At 40.4% G+C, this 24553-nt stretch overlaps 1 protein-coding gene across 1 annotated transcript; it reads right to left on the bottom strand.

Annotated features, from left to right (window-relative positions):
- Nucleotides 1-15110: 15110 nt before the first annotated feature.
- Nucleotides 15111-24157, bottom strand: CSTA (cystatin A). The gene is made up of 3 exons (XM_055260369.2): nt 23967-24157; nt 18838-18939; nt 15111-15641 (listed from the first exon to the last, which is right to left on the bottom strand). The coding sequence occupies exons 1-3, from the start codon at nt 24030-24032 to the stop codon at nt 15513-15515; spliced, it is 297 nt and encodes a 98-aa protein (XP_055116344.1). The 5' UTR covers nt 24033-24157; the 3' UTR covers nt 15111-15512.
- Nucleotides 24158-24553: the final 396 nt, after the last annotated feature.

Raw genomic sequence — 24553 nt, 5'->3', positions numbered from 1 at the left:
TACCAGTTTGGAAAATGTAGTGATAATGTACCCAGTGCTGCTATAGTAGTCCCTGCTAATGTGCCAGTGTCCAGGAGGGATAAACTTGTAATCTTGTAAACTGGGAGATTAATCAAATGTGTGAGCCCTTTTTAAATCCAGAAAAATGAACATTCTATCTAGAGTTAGGTGACCTAATCAAACATATTAGAGATTACTTAGGTTACTCATGATTTCTGTGTGTATTTAGCTTTGTAGAATACCCTTAATGAATTTGATTGACCCTTAAAAAAGAATCTTTATTATTGAGCATAAACATTGAAGAATAAAGAAGATAGAAAGTGATCACTCCTGATTGGGGTAGCATTTCCAGGACAAGCCTAGTTTTATCCCACAGAATTACGTTGGGAAGGAAATTCAAAACATTAATAAGAGGTTTAGACAAACATGGCTTCCAGCTTCTGAATGCAATGGCCAGCTGGGGGCACCCCTGTCCAAGGGAAGAGGACTTGGGGAGGTGCATTTGTGTATCTCCTGGTGCATTAAGAAGAGATAGGTAATCTACTGGCACTTAATTGCTGTGATTGAATAATTTTCCCACTCCAGTTTTAAAAACCAGCAAGCAAAATTTGTCCTGCTTAAAAGCCCTCAATGGCTGGCCGGGCGCAGTGGCTCACGCCTGTAATCCCAGCACTTTGGGAGGCTGAGGTGGGCAGATCACTTGAGGTCAGGAGTTCAAGACCAGCCTGGCCAACATGGTGAAACCCCGTCTCTACTAAAAATACAAAAATTAGCTGGGTGTGGTGGCGGGCGCCTGTAATCCAAGCTACTCGGGAGGCTGAGGCAGGAGAATCGCTTAAACCCAGAAGCTGGAGGTTGCAGTGAGCTGAGATCGTGCCACTGCACTCCAGCCTGGGCAACAGATTTTTGACAGATTTGAGACTGTCTGAAAAAAAAAAGAAAAAAAAAAAAAGCACCACCAGTGGCTTCTCAGTGCCTTGAAGACAGTTACAAATTCCTTAAAGTGGCTTAGGAAGTCCATGCTCTGTCTCCTGCTCACCTCCAACCTCACTGCTTGCTATGGTGCATGCACTCTGTTCTCCACTAAACTTCTTTGTGCTCCAAGAAAAGACCCAGTCTCACCTCTGAACATCTGTGCATTCTCTCTCTTCCCTGGCCAAATCCTACCCATGCTTCAGGTCTCAGCTATCATTTCCTTCAGCAAGGCTTTCCTGACCTCTCAAATACAAGTTCAATAACACCTCTATCAAGATCTTTATCACACTTACAATTCCTCCCTTATCTCTTCCTCCACCTGTTTTTGAGGGCTGGCACTGTGCTTCTCAGTGTCTAAGCTGGATGAGACACTGCTGGTTTCCTACCCTATATCCATTTTTCTCTTCCTTACCAATAGAATCCTGGTTTTGTTTAGGGTAGCATTGTGCCCAGCTTCCCCTGCAGCTCCAAGTGTCAGCCAGACAATCCTGGCCAATGAGATAGGCTAGGGCGTTTTTGAAAAACGTTTACAGTGCGAAGAGAACTGTCCCTTCCTCCTCTTTTCCTCCTTCTTTCTACCTGGAATGTGGTTAGGGTGGCTAGAAGTGACAAGGATTAGGGCTATTTGCCTATGTGGTGACAAAGACGAAAGACGAAGATGAAAACCATGTTGAGCATGGCTGAACAGAAAGAAGGAGAAGGAATTGTGTGTTGTCATTCCAGCCCTGGGCTACCTGCCTTCAAACTTATTGTATGAAGGTGGTGAGATATTATGTGAGATGTTATTATCTGTTCATTTGGGGATGTAACAGGAGTGGTTACCCTATTTGGTTAAAACTCTATATTTGGGATTCTATTACATGCAGCCAAATATAGCCAATAAGTGATACGCTGCTCAAATATTTGCTCAATTAATGAAGATTGTAATAACAATCGCTCATTTGCCAAGTGCTTACTACAGATTAGGCTCCATTCTAAGTACTTTATGGCAGATTCTAATAGGAAAATTCTGGAGAATACTAAGCCCTACATGAAGAAATAGGCAGAATTGTGTGGAAGAATTTGGGAGAAATCTATCTTATTTCTCTAAAAGGAAATTTAGCATTAATAGCTAGCCCAACCAGGGCCTGTCCATTACTTGGTTCCTAAGGGTGGGGATCAGATCTCTTTAACATATTGCAACATGTTGGCTGGGTGTGGTGGCTCACACCTATATCTCAACACTTTGGGAGGCCAAGGCAGGCAGGTTGCTTGAGCTCAGGAGTTTAAGGCCAGCCTGGGCAACATGGTGAAACCCCATCTCTACCAACAATACAAAAAAATTAGCCAGGTGTGGTGGTGTGTGCCTGTGGTCCCAGCTACTCTGGAGGCTGAGGTGGGAGGATCGCTTGAGCCCAGGAGGTGGAGGTTGCAGTGAGGCGCGATCACACCACTGAACTCTAGCGCGGGCAAAAGAGTGAGACTCCATCTCAAAATAATAATAATTAAAATAAAATAAAATATTTCAACATGTGAATGCCGTTCCCGCCTTGCTTAATTGTTCAGCCCACAATCTCTCCCTACTTCTCTAAGGACAAATATGCTGGTCAGTCTATTTATCTAAGTATCTCTGTCCGTCTAACTCTATTTATCTATCTGTCTCTCTCTCTCTCTCTGTCTATACCTTTCTGCTTTTTATCTACCTATCCATCCATTCATCCATTTGTCATGTGGATCAGATGCCTGCCACATCAGAGCCCTTTCTAAGGAAGACTGACCCACAGCTCCTACTGAAAGAGCGCCCCCAGATGACCCATTCTGCATTAGGTTGATCAGACTAAGGTTGGGCAGCTCACCCAAGAACTGCCAAACCTTAAGTTGGCCAGTGTCCTATGACATGACTTGGGGCAAAAAGAGGATCTAGCCAATCAAATTTTTCACAGCTTTGAACTGGGAAATACTGAGAGAATTATGTAGTGAGCGGTGGGAAGTAAGGCCTGAAGGAGAGGGGTGATGAGGCACAACAGGGGCCATGGAAGCTCAATATTCTGAGAAAGCAGAAGCTGTAAGGATGTACACCATGAGGCAAAGAAGAGTTATATAGAGTAGAAGAAAGAACGCCAGTGGGAGCTGGCAGAAAAGTAGACACAAAGAGAAGTACAGACAGCTGCTTGGGGAACAGCTGAGACCCATTAATGATGGAGCCCTACAACAAAAACCCATTACCACAGTTCTTCAGGTTCTTAGAGCTGCCTGGATTCTGATTCTGGCTATGAGACCCAGTTCTGTGTGAGCCCCTTTCCTCTATGAAGGCTGGCTATTTGGCATTTTGTAGATTTCTAAGCAAATGCATCTTTATAAAGAATCCCTGTTACATAAAATAAATTCTCTTGAAGCAAAAGAGCCTATCTAAAACATTCCCAGTGAGCCAGTGTCCAAGCAGTATCTCCCTGCTTAAATAATTCACTGACATTAGCACATTATTTTCCTCATGAAATACTTCTCATATTGTTTAGAGCAGCAGGGATGGGCTTGGGTAGCTCCTTGGGTGAAACTCGTCACTGCGTCTGAACTTCAAGTCCAACAAGGTAAGCCTCTGAGCCTCCAGGGCCCAGGATGAGTCTCTGGAACTCTCCAAATGAGAAACTAGACAGATAATGATTGATTCTCTCCCTCAGGTAGGGGAGGAAATCTGTTTCCCAGAGAGAACAGAATAAGCCCTGCCCACAGCCCTGGGCATGGTCATACCCTCTGAATCTTCACTTGGCCCGATACCAGTGGCCACACACTGTGCCAAAAACACAGTCTGTGGCAGAAAATTCTAGGAGTGTCTACCAGAGTACGGGTTGAGTCTCTCACCCCTGCAAGGCAAGAGTACATTCTCTGTCTCTCCCTTTGGGGTCAGGCAAAATAATATTTGCAATAGAGTACAAATTCTTGCTTCCAGATTCCATTTCAAATTTGGTGGGGAAAATATTTCAGAGATGCAATTTTTCCTTTGGTTGCAAGAGTACTGCTGAGGGAAGATCGGTCTTTTTTGAGGGGAAACTTGTTCCTTTAACAGCTGTTAATGACCAAGAAACTTCCAAACACTCTCTCCATCAGCAGTTTATCCAGTTGCAGGTCTGTCTTTTTCACATTACTCTGAGAATCCCAACAATTCTTGGAGAATAAGTCTAATTCAAACACCACTTCCTAACCCTTTAAAATACGCTTTAAAAAAATAGTCATCTTCTGCAATAAAGTTGTTTTTAAATTATCCCAATTTTTCACTTTTTAACCAATTTGTAATTCGTTATGGTATATATGAAATTTGTATCCAAATTTTTGATTATATTCCAAAATAAAATGCAGTATTTCAACAGCATTTAGTAAATAAAAAAATATTTTTACATTGCTTTTATTCCATCTGGCTTAAATTTGGCTCACATTTTTTTTCCTTTGGGGGAAAAGCCTTGCTCTGTTGTCCAGGTTGGAGTGCAGTGGCACAATCTCAGCTCACTGCAACCTCTGCCTTCCAGGTTCAGGGGAGGTTCCTGCCTCAGCCTACTGAGTAGCTGGGATTACAGGCATGCACCACCACACCCATCTAATTTTTGTACTTTTAGTAGGATGGGGTTTCACCATGTTATCCAGGCTGGTCTCTAACTCCTGACCTCAAGTGATCTGCCCACCTCGGCCTGCCAAAGTGCTGGGATTACAGGTGTGAGCCATCATGCTTGGCCTGGCTCAGTGGAATATTTTGTAATACATTTTATACTTTAAGATATATTTTTAATTCCATTAGAACTAGTATTTCCACTACACCTTTTCCCTTTATATCACAGTAGCACTCAACCCTTGCTGACATCAGAATCACCTGGACTATTTTCCAGAGATTCTTTTTTAATCGATCGGCAGTGGTACCCTACCTTACAAGTTTTGGTGTTAATTTGTAAGTTAAGAGAGTCTGATATGCAGGCAAGATCAAGAATCCCTGCGCACATTACTTGATATTTTTTCCTATTTATTTTTATTTATTGTTATGTTCTCTTTAACATGAAGTGTACCTAACCAGCAACAGGATATGTTTATCTATTTGTTCAAGTCTTTTATTTTGGACAGTGAATTGTTGTAGAGTCACATGTTACTGAACACTGGGGACACATTCTGAGAAATATGCCATTAAACAATTTTGTCATTGTGCAAACATCATAGACTATACTTACACAAACCTAGATGTTTGTACAGACTACTATACACCTAGGCTATATGGTATAGCCTATTGCTCCTAGGCTACTAACCTGTACAGCCTGTTACCATACTGAATACAGTGCAGTAGGCAATCATAACACAATGGTGAGTATTTGTATCTATGTAAACATAGAACAGGCACTCTGGGATACCAAGGCAGGAGGATCACTGGAGCCCAGGAGTTTGAGAACAGCCTGGGCAATATAGCGAGACCCTGTCTCTACCAAAAAAAAAAAAAAAGAAAGAAAGAAATTGGCCGGGCGTGGTGGCTCACGCCTGTAATCCCAGCCCTTTGGGAGGCCAAGGCGTGTGGATCACAAGGCCAGGAGATAGAGACCATCCTGGCTAAAATGGTGAAACCCCGTCTCTATTAGAAAACACAAAAAATTAGCTGGGTATGGTGGCGGGCACCTGTAGCCCCAGCTACTCGGGAGGCTGAGGCAGGAGAGTGGCATGAACCTGGGCAGCGGAGCTTGCAGTGAGCTGAGACCCACTGCGCTCCAGCCTGGGCGACAAAGCAAGACTCCGTCTCAAAAAAAAACAAAAAAGAAAAGAAAAGGAAAAAATCAGCCAGGCGTGGTGGCATGCGCCTGTAGTCCAAGGTACTTGGAAGGCTGAAGGAGAAGGATCTCTTGAGTCCAGGAGTCTGAGGTTGCAGTGAGCTATGATCATGCCACTGTACTCCAGCCTGAGTAATAAAGTGAGACTCTGTCTCCTAAAATAAGAAAAGAAAAAAAAAAAAAAAAAAAAGAAAGAAAACAAAAAACTAACAAAAACACATAGAAAGGTACAGTAAAAATCAGTATAAAAAATTTTGAAATGGTGTAATAAACAGAGCTTGCAGGACTGGAAGCTGCTCTGGGTGAGTCAGCGAGTGAGTGGTGAGTGAATGTGAAGGCCTGAGACTGTGCGCTCCTGTAGACTTTATAAACACTGTACACTTAGGCTACACTACATTTATTTTAAAATTTTTCTTTCTTCAACAATAAATTAGCCTTAACTTACTGTAAAATTTTACTTCATAAGCTTTTAAAATTTTTTGGCTCTTGTAATAACAACACTTAACTTAAAAGAGAAACATTGCACAGCTGTACAAAAATATTTTTCTTTTATATCCTTATTCTAGAAGCTTTTTTCTATATTTAATTTTTTTACTTTTTAAGATTTTTATTAAAAATGAAGACACAAACACAGAGATTAGCCTAGGCCTACACAGGGTCAGGATGATCAATATTACTATTTTCTTTCTTTCTTTCTTTTTTTTTTTTTTGAGACAGAGTTTTGCTCTTGTTGCCCAGGCTGGAGTGCAGTGGTGTGATCTCAGCTCACCACAACCTCAGCCTCCTGGGTTCAAGTGATTCTCCTGCCTCAGCCTCCCGAGTAGCTGGGATTACAGGCATGTGCCACCATGCCCGGCTAATTTTGTATTTTCAGTACAGACGGGGTTTCTCCATGTTGGTCAGGCTGGTCTCAAAATCCCGACCTCAGGTGATCCGCCCGCCTCGGCCTCCCAAAGTGTTGGGATTACAGGTGTGAACCACCATGCCTGGCCGAATGTTACTATTTTCAACCTCCACATCTTATTCCACTGGAAGGTCTTCAGAGACAATAACACACATAGAGTTATCTCCTACGATAACAATGCCTTCTTCTAGAATACCCCCTGAAGCATTTGCCAGAGGCTGTTTTACAGTTAACTTAAAAAAAAAAAAAGTCCAAGGAGTACATTATAAAATAATGATAAAAAGTGTAGTACAGTAAATACATAAGCCAATAACATAGCTGTTTATTATCATTATCAAGTGTTATGTACTGTACACAATTGTATGCACTATACTTTTATATGACTGGTGGCAAGGTAGGTTTGTTTACACCAGCATCACCAAAAACATGTGAGTAATGCATTGCATTAAGTTTTTACTATGGCTACGATGTCACTAGGTGATAGGAATTTTTCAGCTGCATTATAATTTTATGGGACCCCATTGTATATGTGGTCTGTCATTGACCCTCCTCACCCCAATGTTGTCATTATGGCAGTGCATGAATGTCATTCTCTTTGCATAGGTTTTGTATGTCCCTTATAAGATTAATTTTTAAACATGTGATGTATTTAGACTTTTCACCCCAAAATCAGGTTAAAGTAAATCTAATCATCCTAATTATGGAGTTTCGTATATCTTTGATCAACTGCTCTGTGTATACAGCTGCCGGTGTGTGTGTCTATGTTTTTGCATTGCTCAGAAAAGAATTCGTATTACTGGGCCAGTAGAGTTGTCTCTAGTTATTCTTGTTACCTAAGAGCTCCAGAGTACTAATGCTAGTCAGCCAGCAGAGATCTTTTAGTTCACTTATTGACTGTTTATGTGCTAGGAGCTGAAGGCAGATGAATAGGATAGCTTCTCCATTCTGAGGCATTAAGAGTTAGTAATGGTTATTTAAAAACAACCAGTGTTTCAACTCTCCCTTATGTATCTGCTTCAAGGGGTCAGAATAGCGGAGGGAAGGAATTCTGAGTATATGGTAGTACAGTGTAGGGGTTAAGAGCATTGGCCCTGGAGGCAGACAGCCTAGGATCACATCCTCACTTCTCTACTAACTAGTCAGGCAGCCTTGCACAAGTAATTTCACCTCTCTACACTCAGTCTTCTGTAAAGAGGGGATAGCAATAATATTTACCTCATGAGATTGTTATAAAAGTTAAATAAGTTTTATTTGTAAAGTCTTTGGAACACTACCTAGACTATGGTAAGCATTTAATATATATTAGCTATTATTATTATTTGGGACAGAGGATTGGCAAGTGGCATTAATGGGGTGGTGAGCAGAGTGCAGAGCCCAGAGGGAGACTTTAGAGCAGCGGTGTCCAATCTTTTGGCTTCCCTGCTCACATTGGTAGAAGAATTGTCTTGGGCCCCACATAAATACACTAACTCTAATGATAGCTGATGAGCTAAAAAAAAACCTCATAATATTATAAGAAAGTTTACGAATTTGTGTTGGGCTGCATTCAAAGCTGTCCTGGGTGCCTGTGGGTTGCAGGTTGGACAAGCTTGCTTTAGAACATCTTTTTTTTTTTTTCGTAAGAGACAGGATCTTGCTCTCTCACTCAGGCTGGAGTGCAGTGGTGCAATCATAGCTCACAGCAACCTCGAACTCTTGTGCTCAAGCAGTCCTCCTGCCTCAGCCTCACAAGTAGCTACAGGTGCACACCACCACACCAGGCTCGAGCAATTTTTTTTTTTTTTTTGGGACAGAGTCTTGCTCTGTAGCCAGGCTGGAGTGCAGTGGTGTGATCTCGGCTCACTGCAAACTCTGCCTCCCGGGTTCAAGCGATTCTTCTGCCTCAGCCTCCCGAGTAGCGGGACTATAGGCGCAAGCTACGACGTCCAGCTAATTTTTGGAGTTTTAGTAGAGACAGGGTTTCACCATGTTGGCCATGATGGTCTCTATTTCTTGACTGTGATCTGCCCACCTCAGCCTTCCAAAGTACTGGGATTACAGGCGTGAGCGACTACACCTGGCCCCGGCTAGAGCATGTTTTAGACAAGTTTTCTCTTCACTTTGCCTCTCTCATTCTCTCCTTTTCCTTTACTCTCCCCTCCACTTCCTCTTCCTCTCTCCTTCCCTAACAATTCAGCCCCAAATCCATTAAGTAGGGCCAAGGAGAGCAGATATTGGTTTTGGATGGTCTGAAACTAGATGTTGGAGTTGGCTTCTCCATGGGTAGGTGCCCACCCACCATGGTGGAGCATAGCTGGCATGGAAAGGGCAGGTACTTACGTAGAGGGATACTGGCAATGGTCCAGGACAGGATGTAAGAGACTGAGCACTGGGGGGCAGATGATGGGGTGAGGGGGGTGGAGGTAGGAGTCACAAGGGTGGGGGACAGGAGCAAGGATGGAAGACTTTACAAATACGTAGAAATTAAACAACATACTCCTAAATAATCAGTGGGTCAAAGAAGAAATCAAGAAAGAAATCAGGAAAAAATCAAAAGGAAAGTTAGAAAGTACTTTGACATGAATGAAAATAAACAACATACCAAAACTTATGGAATGCAGCTAAAGCAATGCTTAGAGGGAAATTTATAGCTGTCAACACTTATGCCAAAAAAGATAATATCAAATCAATAACCTAACTTTTACCTTAAGACACAGAAAATAGAAGATCAAAGTCAACCCAAAGCAAGCAGAGGGAAAGAAATAATAAAGATTAGAGTAGAAATTAATAAAATAGAGAATAGAAAAACACTGCAGAATATCATTGAAACAAAAGTTTTTTTTTGAAAAGATGAACAAAGTTGACAAACCTACAGGTAGACTAAGAGCAAAAAGAGAATACTCAAATTACTAGAATCAGAAATGAAAGGGGAGACATAATACTGTCGTTACAGAAATGAAAGGATTGTGAAGGAATACTATGAACAATTGTATGCCAATAATAGATAACAGATAAAATGAACAATTCCTAGAATAACACATACTACCAAAACTGACTCAAGAAGAAACAGTCAACCTAAATAGACCTATGATAAGTTTGGATATTGAATTAGTAATAAAAAAAACATCCCACAGAGAAAAGCCCAGGCCCAGATGGCTTTATTGTTGAATTCTACTAAAGGTTTAAAGAAGGCTGGGCACAGTGGCTCACGCCTGTAATACTAGTGTTTTGGGAGGCCAAGGTGGGTGGATCACTTGAGGTCAGGAGTTTGAGACCAGACTGGCCAACATGGTGAAACACTGTCTCTACTGAAAAAATATAAAAATTAGCCCAGAGTGGTAGTGGGCGCCTGTAATCCCAGCTACTTAAGAGGTTGAGGCAGGAAAATCACTTGAACCCAGAAGACGGAGGTTGCAGTGAGCTGAGACTGGCCACTGCACTCCAGCCTGGGCAACAGAGTGAGACCATTTCTCAAAAAGAAAAAAAAGGTTTAAAGAAGAATTAATACCAATTCACGAATTCTACCAAAACAAGACAAAGATGTCACAAGAAAACTATAGACAGGCTGGACAAAGTGGCTCATGCCTGTAATCCCAATGCTTTGGGAGGCAAAGGAGGGTGGATCACCTGAGGTCAGGAATTCAAGACCAGGCTGGCCAAGATGGTGAAACCCTGTCTCTACTAAAATACAAAAATTAGCTGGGCGTGGTGGTGCATGACTGTAGTCCCAACTCCCAACTACTCAGGAGGTTAAGGCAGGAGAATCGCTTGAACCTGAGAGGCAGAGGTTGCAGTGAGCCAAGATTGTGCCACTGCACTCCAGCCTGGGTGACAGAGCGAAACTCTGTCTCAACAACAACAACAACAACAACAAGAAAACTGTAGACCAATATTTCTTATGAATATAAATGCAAAAATCCTCAACAAAATTCTAGCAAACTGTATGTAGCACATCTAAAAATAATTATATATCATGACCACATGGGATTTATTCCAGAAACGCAAAGTTGGTTTCATATAAAAAAATCAATATAATATACTGTATTGATAGAATAAAAAACAAAACCACATCACTGTTTCAACAGATGCAGAAAGAGCATTTAATAAAATCCAATGTCCTTTCATAATAAAAATGCACTAGAAGGAAACTTTCTTTTTTTGAAACAGGGTCTCACTTTGTCACTGGAGGGCAGTGGCATAATCTTGGCTCACTGCAGCCTCAACCTCCGGGTTCAAGTGATTCTCTGGCCTCAGCTCCCCAAGTAGCTGAGACTACAGGTGTGTATTACCATGCCCAGATAATTTTTGTATTTTTTGTAGAGACAGGATTTCACCATGTTACCCAGGCTGGTCTCTAACTCCTGAGCTCAAGTGGTCTACCCGCCTCAGCCTCCCAAAGTGCTAGGGTTACAGGTGTGAGCCACCATGCCCAGCCTTGAAGTAAACTTTCTTAACTTAATAAAAGGCATCTGTGAAAACTCCACAGCTAACTTTATACTAAAGGATAAAAAAATTATATGTTTTCCCCCTAAGATCAGGAACAAGACAAGGATGCCTGCTCTCATCACTTCTATTCAATTTTATATTGAAGTTTCTCACCAGTGCAATTAGACAAGAAAAAAAAGTATCCAGGTTAGAAAAGGGGAAATAAAACTGCCTCTATTTGCAATGATATGATCTTGTATATAGAAAATTTTAAAGAATCCACCAATACACAAGTTCATCAAGGTTAAAAAATACAAGATCAATGTACAAAAATCTATTGTATTTCTATAAACTTGCAATACATAAGCCAAAAAGTCTCATTTATAATAGCATCAATAAGAACAAAATATTTGGGAATGAATTTAACAAAAAAAGTACAAAATATATACTCTGAAAACTAAAAATAATTGTTGAAAGAAATACAGATAGAAATAATTGGGAAAACATCTTATGTTCACGGATCAGAGGCTTAATATTGTTAAGATGGCAGTATCGCCCAAACTTATCTACAGATTCAACATAATCTCTATGAAAATCCTAGCTCACTTCTTTGTAGAAATTTATAAGCTGATTCTAAAATTCATGTGGAAGTTCAAAGAATTTGGAAGAGCCAAAAAACTCTTGAAAAGGAAGAACAAACTTGGAGGACTCACACTTCACAATTGTAAAAGTTATTGCAAGGCAACAGTAATCAAAAAAGTGTAGTACTGACAAAAGGATAGATATATAGATTAATGGAATAAAATTGAGAGTCGAAAAATGAACTCATGTGCCTGTGATCAACTGATTTTCAACAAGGGTGCCAAGATCATTCGATGGGGTAAAAAAAAGTCTTTTCAACCAATGGTTCTGAGATAACTAGAGAGCCACATGCAAAAGAATGAAGTTGGACCCTTACCTCACACCATATACAAAAATTAACTCAAAAGGGATAAAAGACCTAAATGTAAGAGCTAAAGCTACATAACACTTAGAAGAAAACAGAGGAGTAAATCATTATGAGTTTGGATTTGGCAAAGGATCCTTAGTTATTATACCAACAGCATGAGGAGCAAAAGGATAAGTAGATAATTTGGACTTCATTAAAATTAAAAACTTTGGTGCTTCAGAGAATGCCATCAAGAGATTGAAAAGATAAACCACAAAATGAGAAGAAAATATTTGCAAATCATATATCAGATAAGGGGCCTGTATTCAGAATATATGCTGTGGTTTGAATATTTGACTCCTTCAAAACTGATGTTGAAACCTAATCCCCAATGCGGTACTATTGAGAGGTGGGGCCCTTAAAAGATGTTTGAGTAATAAGGGCTCTACCATCATGAATGGCTTAATCCATTCATGGATTAATGGATTAATGGGTTATCATGGGAGTGGGGCGGGTAGCTTTGTAAGAAGAGGAAGAGACCTGATCTATCATGCTCAGTCCCCTCATGACGCTATGTGCTGCCTCAGGACAGGATTCTGCAGAGAGTCGCCACCCGCAAGAAGGCTCTCACCAGATGTAGTCCCTCAACTTTGCACTTCTTTTTTTTTGAGACAGGGTTTCACACTTTTTGCCCAGGCTGGAGTGCAATGGCACGATCTTGGCTCACTGCAACCTCTGCCTCCCAGGTTCAAGTGATTCTCCTGCCTCAGCCTCCCAAGTAGCTGGGATTACAGGCATGTGCCACCACTCCTGGCTAATTTTTTGTATTTAGTAGAGGCGGGGTTTCACCGTGTTAGTCAGGCTGGTCTCAAACTCCTGACCTCAGGTGATCCACCTGCCTTGGCCTCCTAAAGTGCTTGGATTACAGGCATGTGCCACTGTGCCCGGCCCTCAACTTTGGACTTCTCAGCCTCCATAACTGTAATAAATAAATTCATTTTCTTTATAAATTACCCAGTTTCAGATATTCTGTTATAAACAACAGAAAATGGACTAAGACAGGTAATTGTAGTTTTTGTTTATTTTTAAATGGCAAAAACTACACTAACTTTTGCACCAACCTAATACAAATGGCTGATCATCTCATGAAAAGATGTTCAATAGCATTAGTCATCAGTGAAATACAAATCCAAACCACAATGAGCTATTATTTCACATCCACCAGAATGGCTAACCTTAAAAAAATCAGATAACAACAAGTGTGGGTGAGGATATGGAGAAAATGGAACTCTCATTCACTGTTGGTGGGAATGTAAAATGGTATGGCCACTTCAGAAAACAGTCTGTAAGTTTTTCAAACAATTAAACATAGAGTTAGTTACCATATGAACCAGCAATTCTACTCCTAGGTATATACCCAAGAGAAATGAAAACATATGTACACACAAAACCTTGTACACAGATATTTATAGTAGCAGTGTTCCTGATAGTCAAAAAGTGAAAGCAACTTAAATATCTATCAACTGATTAGTTAATAAACAACATGTGATATATTGATAAAATGGAATATTTGTCCATAAAAAGGAATAAAATACTGAGACATGCTACAACATTGATGAATTTTGAAAACTATGCTAAGTGAAGGAAGCCAGTTACAAAAGACCACATATTATGTAATTCCACATATATGAATGTCCAGACCAGGCAAATCTAGACAGTAAATTAGTTGTTGCTTAGGGGTTGAGGTATGTATGGAGGAGGCTGGGGAAGTGACAGCTAACAGGTATGAGACTTCTTTTTGAGGTGATGAAAATGTTCTAAAATTGTGTGAGGTTTGCAAGCATTTGTGAATGTGGTATAAAACCACTCACTTGTGCACTTTAAATGGGTAAGTTGTATGTTTCAATTTATGTCTCTTTATTGAGTACTAAATAAGAGGAAAATGGCAATTAAATGGAACACATGATTTTGGATTGGATCTTTTTTTTGAGATGGGATCTTGCTATGTTGCCCAGGCTGGCATGCAGTGGCTACTCACAGGCATGAACATTGTAGACCATAGCCTTGAACTCCTGGCCTCTAGAGGTCCTCCTGCCTCTGCCACCTGAGTACCTAGGACTACAGGTGCTTGCCACCTCACCTGGCTTGGATCTTTTTGTAATAAACGACATTATTAGGACAATTGGGGTAGTCTGAATGGTGTCTGGGGATTAGATGCTACCAGTGTATCAGTGTTAATTTCTTAATTGTTTAATTTTATTTTTAATTTTTATTTTTTTAGAGACACGGTCTCTCTCTGTCACCCAGGCTGGAGTGCGGTGGCATGAGTACAGCTCACTGTAGCCTCGAATTCCTGAGCTCAAGCCATCCTCCCACATCAGCCTCCCAAGTAGCTAGGACTACAGATGCATACTACCATGCCCAGCTAATTTCTAATTTCTTTTTGTAGAGACATGATCTCGCTGTGTTGCCCAGGTTTGTCTTAAATTCCTGTCCTCAAGCAATCCTGCTGCCTTGGCCTACCAAAGTGCTGGGATTACAGGCGTGAGCCACTGTGACCTGGCAATTTCCTGATTTTGATGGTTGTATTTCAGTTTTGCAGGAGAATATCCTTGTTTGTAGGAAATGCACACTGAAGTATTTGTTGATGATGGGGCATCATGGTAAGTAACTTAGTCTCAAATGTCCAGGAAAAAGAGTGGGTTTTTTTTTTTTTTTTTTTTTTTTTGCTACTTTTCTCTATGTTTAAGTTTGTTTCAGAATAAAAATATAGGCTGGGCACAGTGGCTCACACCTGTAATCCCAGCAGTTTGGGAGGCCAAGGCAGGCAGATCACCTAGGGTCAGGAGTTTGAAACCAGCCTGGCCAACGTGGCAAAACCCTGTCTCTACTAAAAATACAAAAATTAGCTAGGCGTGGTGGTGGGTGCCTGTAATCCCAGCTACTTGGGAGGCTGAGACAGGAGAATTGCTTAAACCTGGCAGGCAGAGGTTGCAGTGAGCCGAGATCGCGCCATTGCACTCCAGCCTGGGTGACAGAATGAGACTCTGTCTCAAAAAAAAAAAATACACACACATATATATATATATATATATATACACACACACACACACACACACACACACACTTTGTAAAATACTTGATTTAATTTTAAAGTATGAGGGTAGAGATGGAATGTTGGGTTATCAGCAGCCACAGGGAACAAGGAGGCTGGTGAACTGATAGTCCACGAACCGGCCTGCCTATGGTGGGGGTGAGGGTGGTACTATCCTTTAGCCAGTTGCATTAGGCTTGACTAGTATTTATAAGATTTCCAATTGCCATCAATTTATATGGAGTTTATACTCTAAAGCAATAACACTGATTTTGAGAAAGAAAAGGTAATTTCTGTTTAATACAATAAATGAGAAATAATTGAAGAAATAATTACTTTGGAAAAGAATGCTTCTTTATTGATGATTATATTTATCAGCAAAGATCATGACTCAGTAGCCAGTGGAAGGAATCAGAACACTTTGGGAACATGCTGTTAAAAGCCCGTCAGCTCATCGTCCTTGTTTTTGTCAGCCTGGTATCCAGAAAGTACCAAGTCTTCATTTTGTCCGGGAAGACTTTTGAATACTTTCAAGTGCATATAATTATTATCACCTGCTCGTACCTGAAAAATATTAAAAAAAGAGAAAGCAAAAGGAGATTCATTCAAATGGGTCTACATCAAGTGAGACAGCTCTATAAAGACTTCTGTCCAAAAAGCTGCTGAGGAACAGCATTGCTAGACCTAGTCCACCATTCTTAGACTCTTTGTATTCATAAATCCACCACCTTATTTTAGGAGAGAAAGAGCAGACTAGACTGGGCGCCGTGGCTCCCACCTGTAATCCTAGCACTTTGGGAGGCTGAGGCAGGTGGATCACGAGGTCAGGAGTTCGAGACCAGCCTGGCCAGCATGGTGAAACCCCGTCTCTACTAAAAATACAAAAAATTAGCCGGGCGTGGTGGTGCATGCCTGTAATCCCAGCTACTCTGGAGGCTGAGGCAGGAGAATCACTTGAACCCAGGAGGAGAAGTTTGCAGTGAGCCGAGATCACGCCACTGTACTCCAGCCTGAGTGACAGAGTGAAACTCCGTCTCAAAAAAGAAAAGAAAAAAGAAAAAAAAAAAAGCTAAGGGGTTTTGCTAGGAAGTCATTGGTATGAAGGTTGAAGCAGAAGCAGTAGTTTGGACATGAATCTGAGACCTGGAAAATTATGGTGAGAATTTTTACTTTGGTTCTTGCTTGAGACAATAAATGCTTTGTCTTATAAAAATCTTTATTGTGCTTCTGATGTCACTTCCTATCCTAATTTTAACAAATGCCACATATCAAATGTTTACTGTGGGCCAGACACTATGATGAACACTTTATATAAATGATTATATTAACTTATATTATAGGCCTGAAGAAAAGTGGAGCAGTGAAATTTTTACAGATGTGGAAGCAGAGTAGGAGAGATTAAGTGATTTTCCATAAATCTCTCAGCTAGTAAGTGGCACAGCCAATATTCAAACCCAGATCTGTTAGCCTCTAGCATCTACATTCTTTTCACTCTACAATGTAACATTTTTGGGGGGTGCTGATCGGGGAATGAGGCCTGGCTCTGTTGCCTGGACTGTAGTGCAGTGGTGCGATCACAGCTCACTGCAACCTCAAACTCCTCTGCTCAAGCGATCCTCCTACCTCAGCTTCCCAAATAGCTAGGACTACTGGTGTGCATCACCATGCCTAGGTAATTAAAACATTTTCTTGATAGAGACAGGGTCTTGCTATGTTGCCTGGGCTGATCTCAAACTCCTGGCTTCAAGCTATCCTCCCATCTTGGCCTCCCAAAGTGTTGGGATTACAGGTATGAGCCACCACACCAGGCCAGTGTGACCTTTTAAAAGCTCTTATTTTGTGCTTTGTATTAGAGGCAACACAGCCAGTAGTTAAGCTCAGTCTATCTGGGTTCAAATCCTGACTGCTCTCATAGTTGTGTGACCTTTTTAGTTTCTTCACCCTGGAGCTCAATTTTTTCATCGGTAATCCAAGAGAAGTGATTGTACTTATCTCGTAGATTTGTTGTGAGGATTAAATGAGATAATACAAGCCTTGTTCTTAGAATAGTGCATCGTGAATTGTTAAGTGCTGAATAAATTTCCAGCTTATTTATTCCTCACAACACCCTGCGAAGTAGATTATTACCCTCATTGTGCAGATAAGGGAATGAAGGCTCAGAGAGGAGGAGAAGCTTCCCATAGAACAAATTGAACAAGGGTTCAAACCCAGGACACTCTGACACCTAAGCTTGTGGTCCTACCATTCTACGACCTACCTCTTGATAGATACTTGAAATACATAGAGAAGGTCACGTCACTGGCAAGACCTTAAATCTAGAGTGGCTCAGAGCAAAGGGATCAACAGCCAGACTACCAGGAAGTAAAAGGTAACTGGGATCGGTGGCTGAGATGCAGTAGGAAAAATTTGATAGCAGAAGGAAGAAAAGATGAGAGAGAGAGAGAGAGAGACAGAGAGAGAGAGAGAGAGAGGAGACTGATTAAGAGAGGGCAAAGGGGTGGTCAAGGGAACAAATTTTCAAGCAGAAATTTTCAAGATAGTTATCTGATGAACTGTTGAAGAAACATGTGAGCTAGTAATATGTGAAATGTATGCATTTGAATTAATCATAAATTATTAAAATAAATACCTTAATGTTGATGGAATGTTTCCTATCTTTGCACATAATCATTTTTAACTGGAAAACTTTCTTTTCCAGCCATGAAGAAAGCAGATTGAGAATGGAGGAAATGGTGCCATTGTTTTCTGAGGATACAGCAGGGTCCTCTTTCACATGTGTCTCCCTGGGACCTGGTCTTTACGAGGAGCTCACATTTGGCAGAACAGGGCTGATCCATGTACATAGCTCGGTACTGAAACTTTCTTATGCTGAGCTGACTAGCTGCACTTACTTATTATTATTTTTTTTTTTGCTGAAAAAACCTTTTAAAATGTTTATATTTTAATTGAATTTTTTGTTAAAGAGAAATAAGCCACATTGTGCCCTGGTCAAATAGTTAAGTAAAGATTAAGTAAATATACTTGAATATTTGTTTTTATTTTTAGAATCAGCATTATCATCTTCTTAATACATTAGGACAAACATGGCTCTTAAATATTCATGGCCGACTTGTTCAATTGGTTTCCTCTTGATAACTTCAATTAGAACTCAATCAATGCATTGTGTAATTTTTTGACAGAGCTATAAAATTAACTTTTAAAGTGTTTTAAATACTCGACTGTTTTAAACTATACCTAGAGTGCCACAAGTTAAATCTACTAATTTGAGTTATAAAATAGTATTTACATTATATTAATCAAAGGGCAAAAAAGGTTTAAATTATTTTCCCAGCTAATGATTTGAGTCGTTACTTTATTTAATTTAGACATAGAGAATCATACAGCTTTGAGGTGGAATCAGCTTCAAGATACCATGTTGTCCAGCCCCACGCCTTCAGGCAGATGAGACGTGATCCTCCCTCCTTACCTAAGCAGCAGCACAGCCACAAATCCAGCATGCCCTGAACTGTTATGAAATCTTTTTCTATACAATTTCCAGAATTCAAGAATCAATGTAATAAAGCTTTCTGAATTCACAAGAAAAAAAATGGTATCACATCATCTACCAAATTTGAGAGTCCACCACTTGGAAGGAATCATGCTGGGCATCTTAATTTAGGACAACCATAAGGAAGGAATTATGTGGTAGGGAAATCAGGAAACATTTTACATAAAATGAGAAATACATCTTTTGGCACTAAAGTAGGTGCTGAACTCTAACCTTAATGTAGTAATTTGTTCCAGCAACGACTTGGGTTTTATACTCCACAGCTTCCAATTTTTCGTAAGTCTCATTTGTTTTTTCTTCAAGCTGTGGTTTAACCTAAAGAAAAGAAAAGGGGAAACAAATAATCAAAGCCATATTAGACTCCATCTATGCGATGTACACATCTGGGAATCTCATCCTCCTAAAAGTCTTCAAAGATGGTAATGAAATCGATGAACTATTTTTATTATTTCAATAGAAAACACCTGTTATAATACAATTACATAGGTTAAAACGTCAAATTTTGTTGCTTTAGGCTGAATTCACATCAACTCAGTGTGGTAATGCAACATAGGAGCGTTCTGACTGCTAAAACTCTAAGAGTTATATATATCTTTGATTAATAAAAATCAGTAGAGCAATAATTACTACTTGATTAAAACATTATTTTAAAATAATTTCAGACTTAAAAGTTGTAAAATTAGTATAATGAATTCTCTTATATCATTTACAGTTCCCTTAATTTTGCTATTTTACATAACATAGTATAATCACCAAAATCAGGAAATTAACATGGTATAATACTATTAAGTAGTCTCTAAACCTTATCAGAATTTTGCCAGTTTTCCTGAAGATGTCTCTTTTCTGCTCCAGGATCTCATGCAGGATCCGACACTGCATTTAGTTGTCATTTCTCCTCAGTCTCCTACAATCTGGGTTCATTCGTTTTTGTTCATGACCTTGGTGTTTTTGAAGAATACTGGCCTGTTAAGTGGTAGAATGTCCCTCAATTTAGGTTTGTGTGATCTCCTCTTATGTTAGTATTATACATTTTTGTAAGGATAGCACAAACGTGATGATGCGCTTAAGTGCATCCTATCAGGAGCTATGTTTCATTACTGGTGATGTTAATTTTGATTACTTAGTTAGGATGTCTGCCAGGTTTCTCCACTGTAAGGTCACCATTTTTTTCCCCTTTGTAATTAGTAAGTGTCTTGTGAGGACTCTTGTTTGTTGCCATACTTTCATTCATGAATTTTAGCATCCATTGATGGTTCTTGCCTACAACAATGATTAATTGTGGTGTTGGCCAAATGGTAATTAAAAAATCATTTCTTGTGCATTTATTATTTGGAATTCTACTGTAAGGAAGAGCTGTTCCCTCTCTCCTCTTTATGTAGTAAATTACTTATTTTATATTAATATGACTCATGGATATTTCTTCTACTCTGTGGATTACAATTCATTCCTCTTTATTTTGTTACTCAAATGCCCTAGATTTGGCCATTGGGAGCTCCTTCACCTGATGCCTGTGTCCTTTCAACATGCCTCCACCGTTTTATAAGCACTTCCTTACTTTCTGACTCTACAAAAGTCGAGTCAGGTGTTCCAGGTTTATCTTGAAGTTTCCTTGCCTCCTCGCTGGAATCAACTATTTCTCCAAGGAGTCCCTGCTCCTTTTATGGGAGAATGGTATTTAAGAACCAAGATTTGGGTGCTGTGTCTCTTGTTACTAAATGACATTGCTTCTAGGCCCACTCAGTGGAAAGGGCTACAAAATAATATGTGTACTCACACACACATGCACACATCGTTATCTACCCATTTGTGTATGTGTGTGCATATATACACACATTTATGTGTTTGTCATTATATATATATACATTATATACATGTGTGTACAGGTGTGTGTGTGTGTGTGTGTGTGTGTGTGTGTATTCCTCTGATTAAAATCAAATACCATGGCTGGGTGCTGTGGCTCATGCCTGTAATCCTAGCACTTTGGGAGGCCGAGGGGGGTGGATCACTTGAGGTCAGGAGTTGGAGACCAGCGTGACCAATATGATGAAACCCCGTCTCTACTAAAAATGCAAAAATTAGCTGGGCGCAATGGTAGGTGTCTGTAATTCCAGCTACTCAGGAGGCTGAGGCAGGAGAATTGCTTGAACCTGGGAGGTGGAGGTTGCAGTGAGCCGAGATCACGCCATTGCACTCCAGCCTGGGCAACAAGAGTGAAACTCTGCCTCAAAATCAATCAATCAATCAATCAATCAATCAAATAAATCAAATAAATCAAATACCACAGGACTCATTTAGCTTTTCCCCTTTCCTTATTATAACTCCTTTCTCAAACGCTGAGGAAGAATCTTGGTTCTTATTATTTGCAATGTATTTGCCTATTTGCTCAGTTCTAGCGTATACATAAAATAATTTCAGAATTGTTGACCTATACCCCTGTGGAAAACAATATACTAACTAGAGTGCAGTATTTGGGTATGATTCTTATAAAGACCCTGTGATTGCATGGGCTTACCTGGATAATCCAGGATAACCTCTCCATCTCCAGATCCTTAACTTAATCACACCTGCAAAGTCTCTTTTGCTGTGTAGAGGAACCTAGTCACAGGTTCCAGGGATTAGGACATGGACATCTTTGGAGGGCCATCATTCTGTCTACCATGGAGGGATATGGGTTGGGTTTAAATGTCAGCATTCCCGAACCCAGCATGAGAAGGGAGACAGTCCCAAATTTAATATGTAAACTTTTACTGAAAAGTAAAAAGCTGAACCCATCAGCTTTCTGTACAGTGCTTCATTCTCACTCTCAGCTGGGCCTGATATGCAAAAGTCTACTATGAGCTCTTGACTCAATTCCTGCTAAGTGTAAAGCTCGTCTTCTGCCGGGGTGGAGGATAGTGAGGGAGAAGGAACTTGAGGAGGTCTCACTGTCCCTCATACAGATCAGTCCTCTTACTTTTGGTCTCAGACCTTACTCCTGGCTATGAGTTTTTGGTGTTGCTCATGCCTGCGCCACTGTGATGTTCTGCAGTGTGAATCCGCTTGCTTCTGGCTTAGACTTTCCCCTCTATGGGCTTAGCTTCTGTTTAGACTGCTCAGCAGTTTCCATTGTTCATCTGTTTTCCAACTTCCAAAATTTTATTGGTATTTCTGAGGTGGTACTTGCCTATCTCCTGTTGTCTTTATATCTGTGGATTTGTCCTTCAACCCCAATTCTCTTCTGTCTTTTGGAGGAAAAAGGATATAACTCTCTGTGTTGAATGTACCTTGTTTATTGAGAACCTGCCTTTATGCCCTTCATGAAAGCATTTCATGTCCATACAACTTCAATCAGGCCTCCAGTGCATCTAGGATTCTCCCAAGGCAGTCCTTCCCATCAGTGGGCAGGTTTTTTTGTTTTAATTTTATTTTATATATATATATATATATATATATATATATATATTTTTTTTTTTTTTTTTTTTTTTTGAGACGGAGTCTCGCTCTGTCGCCCAGGCTGGAGTGCAGTGGCGCCCTCTCGGCTCACTGCAAGCTCCGCCTCCCGGGTTCACGCCATTCTCCTGCCTCAGCCTCTCCGAGTAGCTGGGACTACAGGCGCCCGCCACTACGCCCGGCTAATTTTTTTGTATTTTTAGTAGAGACGGGGTTTCACCGTGGTCTCGATCTCCTGACCTCGTGATCCGCCCGCCTCGGCCTCCCAAAGTGCTGGGATTACAGGCGTGAGCCACTGAGCCCAGCCTGCACCCTGACTTTTAAAGCCCCATCTCTCACTGGCCTTGTAGGATGCCATATATCTCTGGTCCTGCAGGCAAGGGAGGCTATGGGTGGCAGCAGCAGTAGCACTTGGGAGTCTGGTAGAAATGCAGAATCTCCGACCTACCCCAGGCCCCCTGAATCAGAATCTAAGGTTTATCAAGACCTGCAGGTGATTCATGTGCACATTCAAGTTTGAGAACATTGATCTGATCTGGGGATTCACATGAAGACATTACTGACTTAATATCATCTCCCAGGAAAAAAGCTCCAAGATATTTATTTCAAAAAAGAACTCTTGAAAGAGAAATAATTAGTCCCCAAGAATGAGTGATGGGATTCTAGGCATCTGGCCCCTTACAGAGCTTTCTAGTTCCCAGAATATACAGGATCCCAACTCTTATAATCACACAAAAAGCTGATTTTGTTTTCCAAGCTGTCATAGAATGATGTTTCGGAGAGAAAAAATAAGAAGGAATAATATAAGAAAATAAGGCAACAAACTAAAAACCTAAAATAGTAATTTGTACATGTTTTTCTTTCATAAAATATGCAAATAAATGTTTACTACATAGCTAGATGATAGCTAATCACACAACACTTAGAAAAATATATCAGGGACAGGTGTGGTGGCTCACGCCTATAATCCCAATACTTTGGGAAGCCTAGGTGAGTGGATGGCTTGAGCCCAGGAATTCAAGACAAGTCTTGCAACAGAATGAAATGCCACCTCGAAAAACAAAACAAAAGAAAACCCCCCAAATCAGCCAGGCGTGGTGGCATGTGTCTGTAATCCCAGCTACTCAGGAGCCTGAGTGGGGAGGATCGCTTGAGCTCAAAAAGTTGAGGCTACAGTGAGCGGTGATCACATCATTGCACTCCAGCCTGGGTGACAGAGTGAGACCCCGTCTCTTAAAAGCAAAACAAAACAAAACAAAAAAGAAGAAGAGAAAAACACATCAATCTGCTAACAACATTGAGTTCTATTTTTCCATATATAATTTGGTGGCCTATGACATTTTGGAGTCACTATAGACTGTCACTTCTGTTCTCTATTAGTTGAACTACGCTTTAACTATGAAAAGACTAAAACACTGTCTTTTTGGGCAAAAGTGTATGAAGTTTGTAAGTAGACTGCCTTTACAATATTATTCTTTATTCAATCTATTTAAAAAAATTTTCCCTGCAGTGCATTCCAAGACTACTTCATCAAATTGTTAACAACCTTAGACTTCAATTACACGTTGGCTTCACTTGGTGAGATTAGAAAAGTTTCATCAGAAACTGAATTAGTAATCCTAGAATCATATCTTGTAAGAGCTTTAGAGAAGATGCAACACAAATTCTTTTACCCATGGAGAAAATGAAGCTCAGAGAAGAAATGTGATTTGCTCAAAGTCACACTCACAGTTTGGGGATTATTCGAGGTTTCATCTGAAGAGCTCTTATTTCATCTTAGTTGTAAAGAAACCTGAACAAAGCCACAAACATCCTAAACTTCTGGTTTTCATGTTCAACCACAGCCTTTCCACAGGGACAACTTATGAATCAAGATTTTGGCTCAGACTTTTTCCTGAATGGCATCAACTCACCTTATCAACAATCTCCTGGATTTCTGGAGTGGCGGGTTTGGCCTCAGATAAGCCTCCAGGTACCATTTTGGCTGATTGCTTCTTTGCTGGACAGGATGCTGGAACCGAAGTGAACAGGGAAGTGTGGAGACTTGTGTTTTAAAAGAGGCGTTCACTAGCTCCGCCTATAGAATGCTTTATTTTCCACAAATAGCAAAGAGGCATGGGGAAAATGAGTATGCCTCCAAGCAAGTCTTCTTGCTTCCTGGACAGAATATGCTATATGGAATTTGAAGAAAGAGGGGTTGGAGGATGAGGCAAGTACAGGAGTCATGTCCTAACAAGCATCAAACGTCCCCACATTCTCTTTAGCGGTTCCATATTGTTGCATCATCTGAATTATGAAATCTGAAGCCACAACTAGAATTTCCAAATGTTTCAAAACTTCTAACACAAAATTTTATTTTTTTTAAGGCAAAACTTACTAATAATGTCAAGGTTAGTTTAGAATTTACTTGACTTTAGAAAGAAAGCAAAAGGATCTATCTGGAGGACCTTGGCTGGATGTGCCTTCTTTACTCTTATTTAAATATCTGGAAATGTTTAAC

The sequence above is a fragment of the Symphalangus syndactylus genome, chromosome 21, assembly GCF_028878055.3.
Source record: "Symphalangus syndactylus isolate Jambi chromosome 21, NHGRI_mSymSyn1-v2.1_pri, whole genome shotgun sequence".
NCBI lineage: Eukaryota > Metazoa > Chordata > Mammalia > Primates > Hylobatidae > Symphalangus > Symphalangus syndactylus.
The sequence above is the reverse complement of the archived record's forward strand: the minus strand, read 5'-3'. Positions and strand labels throughout refer to the sequence as shown.

Excerpts from the sequence above, each read along its gene's own strand:
- CSTA (XM_055260369.2), bottom strand. The coding sequence starts at position 24,032 with ATGGTACCTGGAGGCTTATCTGAGGCCAAACCCGCCACTCCAGAAATC. Across the intron at positions 18,940-23,966 it reads TCCAGGAGATTGTTGATAAG|GTTAAACCACAGCTTGAAGA; the intron begins GTGAGTTGATGC and ends TCTTTTCTTTAG. Across the intron at positions 15,642-18,837 it reads GAACAAATTACTACATTAAG|GTACGAGCAGGTGATAATAA; the intron begins GTTAGAGTTCAG and ends AATATTTTTCAG.